Below are 15,111 nucleotides of genomic sequence, written 5' to 3' on the forward strand. Positions count from 1 at the left end.
CTGGTCCAGCTTGAAAAAAAAAAAAATTTTGTCATAATTTGAGGCCCCACGTTTGATTATTCTTGTGTAAGATTGCCCTTTATTAACTTCTTTCCGTTATGTTATGTGCTCATCGTGGAAACTCCGAGACAAAACGAAAACTAGACCTTGGACACACTTGCATGCAAACGGGAACTAAAGACATGCACAATTTAGTTTGAAACAAAAATTACGAGACAGTTGTTTGTTAGATTGTACTGGGGATTTCAAATGTGAATGTGGCAAAGTTAAAGGCTCAGGGAAGAAGAGGGCGGGAACTGGCGAACATTTAACGCAAAGTTTTAATCTAAAAGTAAAGCCCCTCACAGACGACTGGCGCATATAAACATAATAAAATCCCCAACATAAATGTCCCAGGCTTGGTCATCTCTCGTCACTCCTCTTTTTACCTTTCCAGAGCTCCTCGGTGAGATTTGAAACCGGTGTGGTGCGCAGGTGACGCTCATTAGCATTCGCTTCACCGGCTTTGCTCCGTTCCCACGGCTCTCGGCCCCGCCCTGCTTGCCACAACAAGAATTTAATCGTCAGCTGGCTGACCAGCTTTGGAGAATTTGATGCATCCCCATTCAAAGAGAGAAAAGCTGAACTTGCATGACTGAAATTGTTTCTTGCCTGAAAGGGATTTTGGTTAACAGAAATGCTTGAACTGGAATGTATGTCAGCACACCCAGAATTCCCAGCAACGCACCAGAACAGCAGACCAGTGGCTTGACATGTGCAGAGAGCTCATGTTGTAGACAGAACAGCTGGCTGGTGGGGTGTTGTCCGCATATGTCCACCCAAAATTTCCCCCTCATTTCCCCAAGACGCATCGCACCGCCCTTGAGACGTCCCATCAGAGAGGACCAGGCAGCATTTCCATGACAACAGCACGACCAGGTGTTTGCTCTCTGTGAGTTGAGGTCACAGTCTTGGCACGTGAGACGTCTCCCCTTTCACACACACACCCTGTACTCTCTGTGTGACCCTTGGGTGAGCACAGCAAAACAAAATGCCCCCCGTGCCATGCAGCTGGCTGATCGTGTTTGACAGGAGCGTGTGTGTGTGTTTGTGTTTTGACGTGGGACTGACTGTATCAAAATGCTAAAGAGCTCCTTCATTTTTAATGGGTCGAGAGGGTTGCCAATAACAGGAACTGCAGGGCGGCTTTGAGATGACCTAATTCCTGCTCTGCTGTGTGCTGAGGTGGTGTTGCACTCTTTAAAACTTCTGCTACTTCTGCTACCTTGCATTGCTCTTTAAAGAGTGCCACGCAAGGTTATGTTCTGTATTGTGTGTATTACCAATAAAAACTACCAAAAGTTATGAAAGAGCAACTTCTGAGTAATTACATTTTCGGACATGTTCCACGGTAATACCTTTTTAAAAAAATTGAGTACCTTTGTAAATATTACAATAATTTGTTTTTTCATGTTGACCTTAAGAGTTTATGTAGACCTCTTTGCGAAACAGATGGCAGCTATACAGTCTGCTTCAAGACCACAGACTTCACAGTCAAGAGGCAGTACACCTACATTTGTCTGCAAAGCACAAGAGGGAGAAACAAGTGCAAAGACAGAACGAGAGAGAAACAGGAGCGAAGGGAGGAGGATAGAGAGATTGAGGTTTGATTGCGAGCTAGAAAGACGCCTGAGATTATACAAGAGGTTTAAAATGTCACAATGTACGTATTCAAGAGGTCAATAACATTGATTGGACGAATACAGCTCACGACTGTCACGGGTATGGTGCGGATGAAGACAGGCAGAGGCCCAAAGTTCCAATTCAAACTTTTACTATAATAAAACTTAAACAAAACTGGTACAGGCAAGGGTAACACTCTCCATACAACGTAACGTAAACAGAAACAAGCATTAGCATAAGCATTAGCAAACAACTGAAGGGTGAGAGACAGGAACTTAAATACACAGATGACAACGAGTGACGACAGGTGATGATGATAATGATTAACAAGGACTAATTAACTAAACAGGTGACGAAAATGAACTAATGAAAATGACGACAGAGATGATGAAAACACTGAAGATGGAAAACAAACTAAAAGTCCATGATAAACAACAGAAAACACATTAACAATGTGACAGAACCCCCCCCTCCCCCCAGGCGCGTCCTCGCGCCGTAAAACATCCAAAGGGGTGGGAGGGTGGGCGCCCTGGAGGCTGATGAACAGGTGGCCGATCTGGAGCAGGAAGCCTCCAGGGCGGAGCAGAACGTGCAGGTGGCCAGGGCGGAGCAGGATGAGGGCGTGGCCATGGCGGAGCAGACGGACCCTCAGGCGTCCATGGTGGTGAGGACCCTTCGGGCGGCCATGGCGGTGAGGACCCTTCGGGCGGCCATGGCGGTGAGGACCCTTCGGGCGGCCATGGCGGTGAGGACCCTTCGGGCGGCCATGGCGGTGAGGACCCTTCGGGCGGCCATGGCGGTGAGGACCCTTCGGGCGGCCATGGCGGTGAGGACCCTTCGGGCGGCCATGGCGGTGAGGACCCTTCGGGCGGCCATGGCGGTGAGGACCCTTCGGGCGGCCATGGCGGTGAGGACCCTTCGGGCGGCCATGGCGGTGAGGACCCTTCGGGCGGCCATGGCGGTGAGGACCCTTCGGGCGGCCATGGCGGTGAGGACCCTTCGGGCGGCCATGGCGGTGAGGACCCTTCGGGCGGCCATGGCGGTGAGGACCCTTCGGGCGGCCATGGCGGTGAGGACCCTTCGGGCGGCCATGGCGGTGAGGACCCTTCGGGCGGCCGTGGCGACCGTGTCGGCAGGGCCTCCACGATCCCCTCAGAGGACTTATTGCCCCCCCCCCAAAATTTTCTTGGGGAGGTCAGCACTGGACTGGACCCGCGGCGAAGAGGACTCTGAGCTGACCGGGGCCAGCGGCGAAGGCGGTCCCGGGCTGGACGGGACCAGCGGCGAAGGCTCTGGGCTGGACGGGACCAGTGGCGAAGGCCCTGGGCTGGACGGGACCAGCGGTGCAGGAAGCTCTGGGCTGGACGGGACCAGCGGCGCCGGAAGCTCTGGGCTGGACGGGACCAGCGGTGCAGGAAGCTCAGGGCTGGACGGGACCAGCGGTGCAGGAAGCTCTGGGCTGGACGGGACCAGCGGTGCAGGAAGCTCTGGGCTGGACGGGACCAGCGGCGAAGGCTCTGGGCTGGACGGGACCAGCGGCGAAGGCTCTGGGCTGGACGGGACCAGCGGCGAAGGCTCTGGGCTGGACGGGACCAGCGGCGAAGGCTCTGGGCTGGACGGGACCAGCGGCGAAGGCTCTGGGCTGGACGGGACCAGCGGCGAAGGCTCTGGGCTGGACGGGACCAGCGGTGCAGGAAGCTCTGGGCTGGACGGAACCAGCGGTGCAGGAAGCTCTGGGCTGGACGGAACCAGCGGTGCAGGAAGCTCTGGGCTGGACGGGACCAGCGGTGCAGGAAGCTCTGGGCTGGACGGGACCAGCGGTGCAGGAAGCTCTGGGCTGGACGGGACCAGCGGTGCAGGAAGCTCTGGGCTGGACGGGACCAGCGGCGAAGGCTCTGGGCTGGACGGGACCAGCGGCGAAGGCTCTGGGCTGGACGGGACCAGCGGCGAAGGCTCTGGGCTGGACGGGACCAGCGGCGAAGGCTCTGGGCTGGACGGGACCAGCGGTGCAGGAAGCTCTGGGCTGGACGGAACCAGCGGTGCAGGAAGCTCTGGGCTGGACGGGACCAGCGGTGCAGGAAGCTCTGGGCTGGACGGGACCAGCGGTGCAGGAAGCTCTGGGCTGGACGGGACCAGCGGTGCAGGAAGCTCTGGGCTGGACGGGACCAGCGGTGCAGGAAGCTCTGGGCTGGACGGGACCAGCGATGCAGGAAGCTCTGGGCTGGACGGGACCAGCGGTGCAGGAAGCTCAGGGCTGGACGGGACCAGCGGTGCAGGAAGCTCTGTGCTGGGCAGCGATGAGGGCTCTGTGCTGGGCAGCGATGAGGGCTCTGTGCTGGGCAGCGATGAGGGCTCTGTGCTGGGCAGCGATGAGGGCTCTGTGCTGGGCAGCGATGAGGGCTCTGTGCTGGGCAGCGATGAGGGCTCTGTGCTGGGCAGCGATGAGGGCTCTGTGCTGGGCAGCGATGAGGGCTCTGTGCTGGGCAGCGATGAGGGCTCTGTGCTGGGCAGCGATGAGGGCTCTGTGCTGGGCAGCGATGAGGGCTCTGTGCTGGGCAGCGATGAGGGCTCTGTGCTGGGCAGCGATGAGGGCTCTGTGCTGGGCAGCGATGAGGGCTCTGTGCTGGGCAGCGATGAGGGCTCTGTGCTGGGCAGCGATGAGGGCTCTGTGCTGGGCAGCGATGAGGGCTCTGTGCTGGGCAGCGACGAGGGCTCTGTGCTGGGCAGCGACGAGGGCTCTGTGCTGGGCAGCGACGAGGGCTCTGTGCTGGGCAGCGACGAGGGCTCTGTGCTGGGCAGCGACGAGGGCTCTGTGCTGGGCAGCGACGAGGGCTCTGTGCTGGGCAGCGACGAGGGCTCTGTGCTGGGCAGCGACGAGGGCTCTGTGCTGGGCAGCGACGAGGGCTCTGGGCTGGACGGGACCAGCGGCGAAGGCTCTGGGCTGGACGGGACCAGCGGTGCAGGAAGCTCGGAGCTGGACGTCAACCGTCCAGGGTCGAAGAGGGACCAAAGCGGAGAATGGTGTCGGGGTCCATCTCGACCACCGCCTCTACTGCGGCCTCCACGGGTCCCGCGAAATCTGGCCAGACGGGTTCCCTCAAACGACCCTCCATGGGCAAAGGCTGGGAGATCTTGGCTCTCCTTGGCCAGGACGAAAATTTTTATCCAATCGTCCATTTTAGGTTGGTCGGTCAATCTGTCACGGGTATGGTGCGGATGAAGACAGGCAGAGGCCCAAAGTTCCAATTCAAACTTTTACTATAATAAAACTTAAACAAAACTGGTACAGGCAAGGGTAACACTCTCCATACAACGTAACGTAAACAGAAACAAGCATTAGCATAAGCATTAGCAAACAACTGAAGGGTGAGAGACAGGAACTTAAATACACAGATGACAACGAGTGACGACAGGTGATGATGATAATGATTAACAAGGACTAATTAACTAAACAGGTGACGAAAATGAACTAATGAAAATGACGACAGAGATGATGAAAACACTGAAGATGGAAAACAAACTAAAAGTCCATGATAAACAACAGAAAACACATTAACAATGTGACAACGACAAACCGACTCAACATGACCTGATGTAATAACTGCTTGTTTCTCTGTGAAAATGTCATCATAAGTCTGCTCAATAATATGGTATCCTTATTCCAGTTAACGCATTTGCCTTGGCCTCAGCCTGGGGTTTAAAAAGGTCCTAACCCAGTGTTAAGCGCAGTGTGAAAAGCTGAGTGGAAGGGGGGGAAAAAACATTGCTAAACACACTTACACACACATCAAAACTAGTCTTAGATCAGAAAAAAAATTGTTTTAGGGGGTCTGATATCACACTGAGCTTCCAAATCCATTCACGGTCCAGAGCGCATCATTCCATGCATACTGATTTAATAACATGTTCCAGATTCACTGCCCATGCAGTCTGACCGCTAACCCTGTGTTTCTTCAAGGAGCTTCAGGACATTAACTCAGATAGTCGAAATATGGAGATAAGAACTGTCTTAACTCCACACACTCTTTAATTCTTTAGCTTCTCTGAGACTGGCTGAATTCCAAGTTATATAGTGAATTTAGAAAATGTATAGATTATTTTGGTTGAACTTAAAGGTTTCATAAACTGAAAAGAAGACAATTCCTTCAAGCTCTATTCACCCTAATGTCATTCAAAATATATAATTGTCTTTCTTCCAGAATGTACAGATTTCTCTTGTCCTTAGAGTGAAAATAGATGGTGTTATAGACTGTCAAGCTCCAAAATGGACAACAAAGCACCATAAATGTACTTAAAAAGCAGTCCATACTACTTGTGCATTGTCAATTATATCAAATCATTCAGTTAATGCCAGATTTGTCATTCTTGGTTGACCTATTCCTTTAAGAAATCAGTGTGATATGAACTTTTAGCCTCTTGTTTTATAATTAATGTTATCTTACTGGACAAAGGAGCTGATCAGAAATATTTAAAGCATGTGGATATGGATGTTTATGTAAACATGGTTATCTATTTACATCTCTTAAAAATGCACAACATCAGCTTAGTTTTGTTGTTAATAGAGTCGTATGACGTATCTAGTACCTCATTTGACCTGCATATGTGCTTGTTAAACACCAGAGAGTGTGTGTGTGTGGGTGTGTTTGAAAGAGAGATAGACAGACAGAGAGAGAAAATCTAAGAAACAGAAATCGTTTTAAGATCTAATGTGTTGGGATGTTGGCCAGCGATGACAGAAATGGGGATTTGGTGGAGATTTGGGTGGTGTAAGACAGCAGGGATAGATGAAGGGATAATGCAAAGATGGTTTTCTGGGAGATAAGGGTATGATAGGGGCATTAAGACGGCTTAAGGTGGGATAAAGGGACACTGCATGGGTAGCAGATGGACAAGGTCTTAAAATCGGGACCCCTGGATCAACTGGAGGGAAAGGTCACAGGACTTTGTGTGTTTGACTGTGTCTAAAGAGATGGACAAGGCTCAAAACGCAGACGTAAAAACATCAAAGTAAAAAAAAAAAAAAAAAAACGTTTGTCATATTAACATTGTCATTACTCAGATATACTCTCAAAGTCTTGGAACCTACTACATACACCATTGATTGTGCTCAAACACCAAGACTTTACATTGAATATCAAATAGCAGCCCAACACAAAATGTCTTTAAATAATTATCACAATGAATTTCATAGAACCAAAAATATGGACAGTTATTGACCACAGAAAGCAATACTGCTGCAATTAAGCATAAACCTCTTCTATGGTCAATTGTTTTTTTTCAGGTCAACAACTGTCATGGAGCAACTTGGTGAACAGCATGTTAGTAAAAGTTAGTATGAGAGATAGTTAACCCAAAAAATAAGTTTCTGTCATCATTTACGATCACCCTCATGTCATTTCAAACCTGTACGTCATAAGGTGTGGTCACATTTATTGCAATTTGGTGAAATTTTGCGGCCAAAATCGAGTACTTTCAATAGCAATTGATGATTGACGAACACACGATCAGAAATTCGATCAGAAATTTCATGTGCGGGTGAAGGATTTCCCCTTGCAAATTTCGCATCGGGTTCAGGTGGTCATGTGGATTCGCCGTGTTTACCAACAGAAAGCTGCTTGGTTTGAAAGTGACTTCTTCATACATCACTACAATAAGCAAATCACTTGTTTATCTACGAAATTTCACCAAAATTTTAAAAAATGACCACCTCACCATGACCTCACCCATTTTTGGGTGAACTGTCGTCATTTTTGTAGCTATCGAAATAGTAATGCCACTTGCCATTTGAAGGTACCTCTACCGCCCCGCTTGAGTACAGAGGTGTGTTACCATCACAGTTACCCAAGAATGCATATTATGTACAAACTTGCATTCACATCTACTTTTGAGCATTTCCAGAGAGTATTTTATTGCCTAAATCATATTCCACGTCAGTGTGGCAGGTGATTTTAACACCAGCTGTCCTGTTATCTCTCAAAGCATTGGGTCATTGCTCAGCTGGGCCGACTGGATTAGCTCTACCCCAGAGAGCAGACTCAATGGCAGGCACTGACCTGTGAATCTTTATCTGCCATATCTGCGGTTCGTGTCAGCCTAATGGTTTTTTTGCGTCTATGGCGTTCCTTTCACCCAGAGGGGCAGCTGCACTCAATCACACCCGATCTAAGTGATTGCGAAGGTTCTTCTGATTGGTGGAAATAGAATTAGGTGGGTGGGGTCTGGTTAGACGGAACGCTTTGATTGGTGGAAGAAGAGGATGGGGGTGCTGAGGGAAATTGGTGATGAATCATGGCTGGATGTTATTCATGACAAGCCATGGGGGTCTGAAGATAAACACCTCTGAATGAGTTGGAGTTTGTGCATGAATTTACCCAAAGATTTTCAGTCAAATGTGTCCCACAAGGAAGCCAAATTCACAGATCAACTAAAATCTCTGTTTGCTGTTCGGTTTTACTCAAAATAACATTGCAGACAGTGATCCAGAACCTTTGAGGTGCTGATGTCAACCTTGTCTAAACGGTTTCCAAGCATAAGAATTCATAGTGCAGTGTAACACAAATAGAATTATTTAAATAAAGATATTGTTTCTAAAGATTGAGCATCACAGACCTCCCATTGTAGATGCCGGATTTAAATATGAAGGATTGAAGTACAGTTCACTCGATATATCATGCTATCTTGAGATTTTAGGTCAGAGGTATTCAATTAAAGTTTCAGGAGGTCCAGTCTCCACATTTCCCTCTTTGCAAACATGGCTTATATGCCTATTAAATAAAATGAGCAGCATTTACAAGTTGGCAGCATTAGTACTTTGTAAAAAAAAAATCAATCCTAAACAGACAAAGCAGTCTCTCCGAAGCTACACAGGGTTAGACATGAAAGTGTGCATTTGATACCTTAAGTCGTCATTTCTAATGGGTAAATACTTCTGTATCTACTTCTATGAGAAATGATTTGTGGTCTATAGATTGGGACCTGAATCTGGACCATGTTGGCCTACAACCCATGTTTTCTGGTTAATTTGTCCATTGGAAAATGTGGAAGAGCATATTTAAATGATTGACATCCAGGTATCCCCCAACATAACACATTTACTGGACTGGACTGCTGGGAAGTGTAGATTTTATATCCCAAAAAAGTTTCCTTTTTGCATCATGTTCCAGGAAGTATAATTGTTTTGTTTTTCCACAATGCATTGCCCTCTTGCTTTGTAAAATGCTTGAGGTGTGTGTGTGTGTGGTGTAGGATACATATGAAGGCATAGGGCCGACTCACACAATAGGAGGTTTCCATGACAACCAGACCTTCAGTGCTGGGGGGGGGGGGATCCGCATCGGTCCTATAACCCCCTTTCTATCTCTCTTTCTATCTCCTCTGTATCTTGAATTTCTTTCTGTCCCTGTGCCTCTGTAGAGGTTACATTGTCCATGTGTGTGTGTGTGCATGTGGTCAGGTCATTTCCCCCAGCATGCGCTTCATTAGACTGCCAGAAGTGCTTTCTCTGTGGAAGAAAGAGGGCAGTGAGAAAGACATTTTGGCCCTCCAGGAGCAGCTCTAAGTGGGGCAAGGGGACGTGAAACAGCGCAGGTGTCTTCAGACATCAGAGTTTGAAAACAGAAACCAGCTCGATCTCATTCAATCTCTCTTCAGGCTCTTTAATGAGTGAATCTCTGCAGAAACGACAATGCCTGCACGCTAAAGCTTCGTCACAACTCCTGGCTCCTTTCTCTTCTGGTCTCATTTTGTCTCATCTCTTCTTTTCGTTTGTCACAATGCCTTGCTTTTTCTTTCTCTTGCTTCGTCTAATCTTGTCTCATATTGTCTCACCTCACCTCACATCTTCTCATCACATCTCTCCTTTTTTCTTGTTTTGCCAGGTGTCATCTCTTCTCGGCTTGTCTCATCTCTTCTTTGGTCTCATCTCACCACAACTTTCCATAATATGTCTTGGCCCAATCTTCTCGTCTCATCTCACCTCACCTCTTTTCATCTCTCCTTATGTCATCTCGCATTGCCTTGTCTCATCTCAGCTCTTCTCTTATCCTCTCATCATCTCACCTCACCTCTTTTCATCTCTCCTTATGTCATCTCGCATTGCCTTGTCTCATCTCAGCTCATCTCTTATCCTCTCATCATCTCACCTCACCTCTTTTCATCTCTCCTTATGTCATCTCGCATTGCCTTGTCTCATCTAAGCTCATCTCTTATCCTCTCATCATCTCACCTCACCTCTTTTCATCTCTCCTTATGTCATCTCGCATTGCCTTGTCTCATCTCAGCTCTTCTCTTATCCTCTCATCATCTCACCTCACCTCTTTTCATCTCTCCTTATGTCATCTCGCATTGCCTTGTCTCAACTCAGCTCATCTCTTATCCTCTCATCATCTCACCTCACCTCTTTTCATCTCTCCTTATGTCATCTCGCATTGCCTTGTCTCATCTCAGCTCTTCTCTTATCCTCTCATCATCTCACCTCACCTCTTTTCATCTCTCCTTATGTCATCTCGCATTGCCTTGTCTCATCTCAGCTCTTCTCTTATCCTCTCATCATCTCACCTCACCTCTTTTCATCTCTCCTTATGTCATCTCGCATTGCCTTGTCTCATCTCAGCTCATCTCTTATCCTCTCATCATCTCATCTCACCTCTTCTTTTTATTTCCTGCCTTGCTTGCTGTCTTCTTTCGTATCTTGCCTTGTTTTGTCTCGCTCTTGTCTCATCATACCTCACTTAGTCTTTTCTTTGCTCATGTAGTTCATTCTCTTTTCATCTTGTTTCATCTCTTCTTGTCTTGGTTCATCTCTTTCTTTTCCACCTTGCCTCTTTTCTCATCTAGTCTCTGCTTTTCACATCTTATCTCATTTCTTCTTTTCTTTGCTGATATCACGTCTTCTTTTTGCATATTGCCTTACCTTGTTTTGTCTTGCTTTTATCTTACCTCACTTTGTCTTCTCTTGTCTTTTCTCATATCTTCTCATCTTGTCTCACCTCTTCTTTTTTCTTGCCTTGGCTCATCTTGTCTCATCTCTCATCATCTCATCATCTCACCTCTTCTTTTTATTTCTTTCCTTGCTTTGTGTCTTGCCTTTGCCTTGCTCTCTTCTCATCTTGTCTCCCCTCAGCTAATCTTATTTCTTCTCTTTTATCCCTTTTTCTTCTGTTAGTCTCATGTCACCTTTTCATATTTTGTCTTGCCTTGTTTTGCCTTGCTCTTGTCTCATCTAACCTCTCTTCTCATCTTGTCTCATATTTTCTTTTCTTGTCTCAATTCACCTCTTCTTTTCTAATCGTATATTGCCCTGTCTTGTCTTGTCTTGCCTTGCTCTTGTCTCACCTCACCTCACTTTGTCTCATCTTGTCTCGTCTTTTCTCATCTCTTTTCTTCTCATCTGGTCGCGTTCTCTTCTCACCTCTTCTTTTCTTGATTCACCTCTTCTTTTTTATTTTGTCTTGCCTTGCTCTTGTCTCATCTCACCTCACCTCACTTCTTCTCATCTTGTCTTTTCTGATCTGGTCTCTTCTCATCTTGTCTCATCTCTCTTTTCTTGTCTCGATTTACCTCGTCTTTTTGTATCTTGCCTTGATTTGTCTCGCACTTGTCTCACCTCACCTCACTTCGTCTCATCTCATCTCGTCTTTTCTCATCTCTCTTTTCTCGTCTCTTTTCTCGATTCACCTCTCCATTTGTATTATTTTCTTGCCTTGTTTTGTCTCGCATTTGTCTCACCTCACCTCATCTCATCTCTCTTGTCTCGTATCTTTTCTCGATTCACCTCTTCTTTTGTATTATTTTCTTGCCTTGTTTTGTCTCGCATTTGTCTCACCTCACCTCACTTCATCTCATCTCTCTTGTCTCGTATCTTTTCTCAATTCACCTCTACTTTTGTATTATTTTCTTGCCTTGTTTTGTCCCGCTCTTCTCTTATCTCACCTCAGTTCGTAGTCTTTTCTCATCTCTCTTCTCATCTTGTCTCATCTCTTCATTTCTTGTCTTGATTCATCTCTTCTTTTTGTACCTTGACTTGGCTTGCTGCTTTTCTCAGCTCATCTCTTTTTTTCTTGCCTTGTCTCACCTTGTCTCACCTAAATATTATCTCAGAAACACAATATGTGCAAAACTTTATCTAAACAACTGAGCTCATTCCTAGAATAAACACTAATAAAGTTGGAGGAAAGAATTTCAGAAAATTGGAAACGGGTGTCCTGTGAAAGGCACCTCTCATAACACAATATGAACTCCTCATATCAGCTTAGCCCTGTTATCACTTGCACACTGAGTTTTCCCCTTGGACCTAGAATATATGAGACAGAATATCGTACCTTGTGGCCATCTTCAAGCAGCAAAAGACAATTACAGACGCCTGTATGAGATTACAGAGAGCTCTGGTCGGTCCCAGGTGGAAGATTTGGCCCCTGGAGGCAGAGACAAAAGCAATAAGTCCCTACACTTGACCTTGCCTCGCTATCTTTATACACTTTACTCACACATGCACACACAACTGGTTAAATTACAGTGGGATTGCTGAAATCTAGCATCTTTTCCCGTTCCCGTGTGTAAAAGACGGTCGAAGAGGGAAAGGAAGCAGATGTTTAATCAGTTTACCTCTGATCGAGAGAGGAAGAGACCATTAGATGACCCAGGACTACAAAATTGATCCCACATCTCCCATATTCACAGCCTAGCGGAGGCATTTGAGCCCTGTTAGCGCCCCTAGCTTTGTCCGTTGTCTTTTTTATTGACCTCATTACAATGCTGTCCGTGTTTGAATTAGTTTTCCTGTGTCACAGAGGGTCGAGACCTTCGCCTTGATCTGTCACACACATAGATTACGGTTTATTTCTCTGCTGTCTAAACAGACACACTTGGGGCAGTATTGTTCTTTGGGCGAGACAGTGAAGCCTCATCATCCAGTGTGTATTTGTATGCTTTTATTTGTTTTCTAGCAGCGGGGTTAGATGTTACATAAATTATAAAGAAGAAATATGTGCAATGAGGGTCTATGTGACTCAAATTACTTTTTAATCTCTCATATGGATTGATATGTCAGTTTGATAAGTGAGGCAATAAACCTTACAATTCTTGTTCAAGAATGTTTTGTTTTTATTCTAAATGATCAATAGTTTGCTTTATTACATGTTTGTGGGTTGATGATGTAGGTCAGTGTGACTTATGTGCTGGTTTTGTGTGTTTTTCGCAGTTCTCCAAGGAGAAGTACCTGCTGGAGTCGCCCCCGGAGAAGCTCAGGAAGGAGCTGGAGGAGGAACTCAAACTCAGTAGCAGTGACATGAGGAGCCACGGCTGGTACCATGGCCATATTCCACGAGAGGTGCGTCTGTGGGTCAGGTTTTGCTATGCTATGGTACAATGTTCACTTTCTCAAGCGGACAGGATTTTGACTAAACGGCACTTTGCAACCTATTCTAGCCTAGTGCCTCCCACTTAAAGGGATAGTTCACCCAAAAATTTTAATTCTGTCATTAATTACTCACTCTCATGTCGTTCCAAACCCATGGACTATTTTAACTGTGTTTTTACCACCTTTCTGGGTCTTGAAAGTTGCAATGACATTGCAGTCAATGGAGGGACAGAAAGCTCTCAGATTTCATAAAAAATATCTTCATTTTTGTTCCGAAGATGAACGAAGGTCTTACGGGTTTGGAACGACATGAGGGAGAGTAAATAATGACAGAATTTTTGGGTGAACTATCCCTTTAAGGGCCTTGCACACTGAGTCCGAAATTCTCGTCCGAACTTTTCACACGTCAAAAAATAAATACGACCTCACATTGTGTCAATCACGTTTACAATCTGCCTCCAAAACTTTGGACCGTCATAAAGAAATTCGGATCAGGTTTTGATTTTTTTGCGTTTTTCGCATCCGTAGCAAGCATTTTGAGAGGTGTTTTGACAATTCAGAGCTGCCGAATGATGAAGATACGAAAAAACACATACGAAAATTTCAGACTTGGTGTGCAAGGACCTTTAGACAGAAATAGACTGCCTAACTGACATGTAAATCGACCAATCACAGTTCATGGAATCGGAAATCGATTATACTACAATAATGGACCAAAAAACTTGCAGAAATAGTTCACCCAAAAATGAGAATTATTCCATTATAATTTACTCACCCCCAAGCCATCCTAGATGTACATGACATTCTTCTGTTAGCAGAAATCGGAGTTAAATTAAATAATATCCTGGCCTCCAGGGGGTTAATAAATGCTTTCTGAAGTAAAGCGATGGGTTGAAGAAAAATATCCATGTTTAAAACTTATAAACTATAATCACTGGCTTCCGATCGGGTCAGAGGTCACTCTTCCACCAGAACTCGACTCTCTCGTGAACGTGCATACGGCCATTGCCGGAAACCAGTGATTATCGTTTACAAAGTTTGAAATATGGGTATTCTTCTTACAAAAACCCATTGCTTCACTTCAGAAGCTCTTTATTAACCCCCTGAGCAGTATGGATTACTTTTATGATGGATGGATGGATGCGCTTTTTGGAGCTTCAAAATCTCTGGCACTATTCACTTCCATTATAAAGCTTGGAAGAGCCAGGATATTTTTAATATAACTTTGATTGTGTTTGGCTGAAAGAAGAAAGTCATATACACCTGTCCTGAGGGTGAGTAAATTATGGGTTAATTTTCATTTTTGGGTGAACTAACCCTTTAAATAGACACTTCTGCTCTAGTTTGATACTAAGAACTTCAAACAAAACTCAGAATAACTTTAAAGATTTAATAGCAATAACCTGGCAAATCCAGTGATTTATTCCATCCTTAAAATGCTTGTTGTATAATCCCTATACCTTTTCTCAGGCAGAGCATTGAAAGTTAAAAGTTGTCCTTGAACGTTGTGTACAGCCAGCCAATCAGATTTGATCTGCTGATTCCAGTCAGTGTTTGTGTGCAAAATGCATCACATGTTCAGTGAAAGGCCTGTGGGCAGTCTATGGCTATGCTTCCCAAAATCCCAATCTGTTCTCGGAGCAATGTTTTGAAAGTGCCAGTGTTTACACTCTTCGGGAGAAGCGCCTACAAATGACTTATAGTTGTCTCTGCATGTAACGCTGGAATGGGAGACAGTATTTAAACTTCAAAAAGATTACACACTTCAACTTTGAGAACAATGGACATCAATGGGAATCTATCCACACCATGATAGAAAAACCAGTGTGCAATTGTGCATGCAAGTGGAGAAGTTGGTAAATTAAAACTTTTGTTAGCGTTTTTAGAGTGTTTTCTGTGTGCCTTTTGTATATTTGTTTGTATATTTTATATTTGCTTGTTTTGTGCATGTTTATTTGGGGTTTTCAGTTGGTGTGTGTGTGTGTGTGAGAGTATGTTTGTGTCCTTTTTTGCACCATAGAGGCGACAAACTGCAGCCCACACTGAGTCTACTATGAGAGCCGCCATCTGGGCATTAGCATAATGTATTCCTG

General features: G+C 45.9%; 1 protein-coding gene across 2 annotated transcripts in view; it reads left to right on the top strand.

The window, feature by feature from the left end:
• Nucleotides 1–15,111, top strand: part of sh2d3ca (SH2 domain containing 3Ca) — a 63,713-nt gene that overhangs the window by 33,003 nt on the left and 15,599 nt on the right. For both annotated transcript variants that reach the window (XM_079599554.1, XM_079599555.1), the window contains one exon: nt 12,860–12,988. In XM_079599554.1, the coding sequence (XP_079455680.1) occupies nt 12,860–12,988 (129 nt within the window). The remainder of the gene's footprint in view (nt 1–12,859; nt 12,989–15,111) is intronic.

Source organism: Phoxinus phoxinus (assembly GCF_949152265.1).
Source record: "Phoxinus phoxinus genome assembly, chromosome: 23".
Taxonomy (NCBI): Eukaryota; Metazoa; Chordata; class Actinopteri; order Cypriniformes; family Leuciscidae; genus Phoxinus; species Phoxinus phoxinus.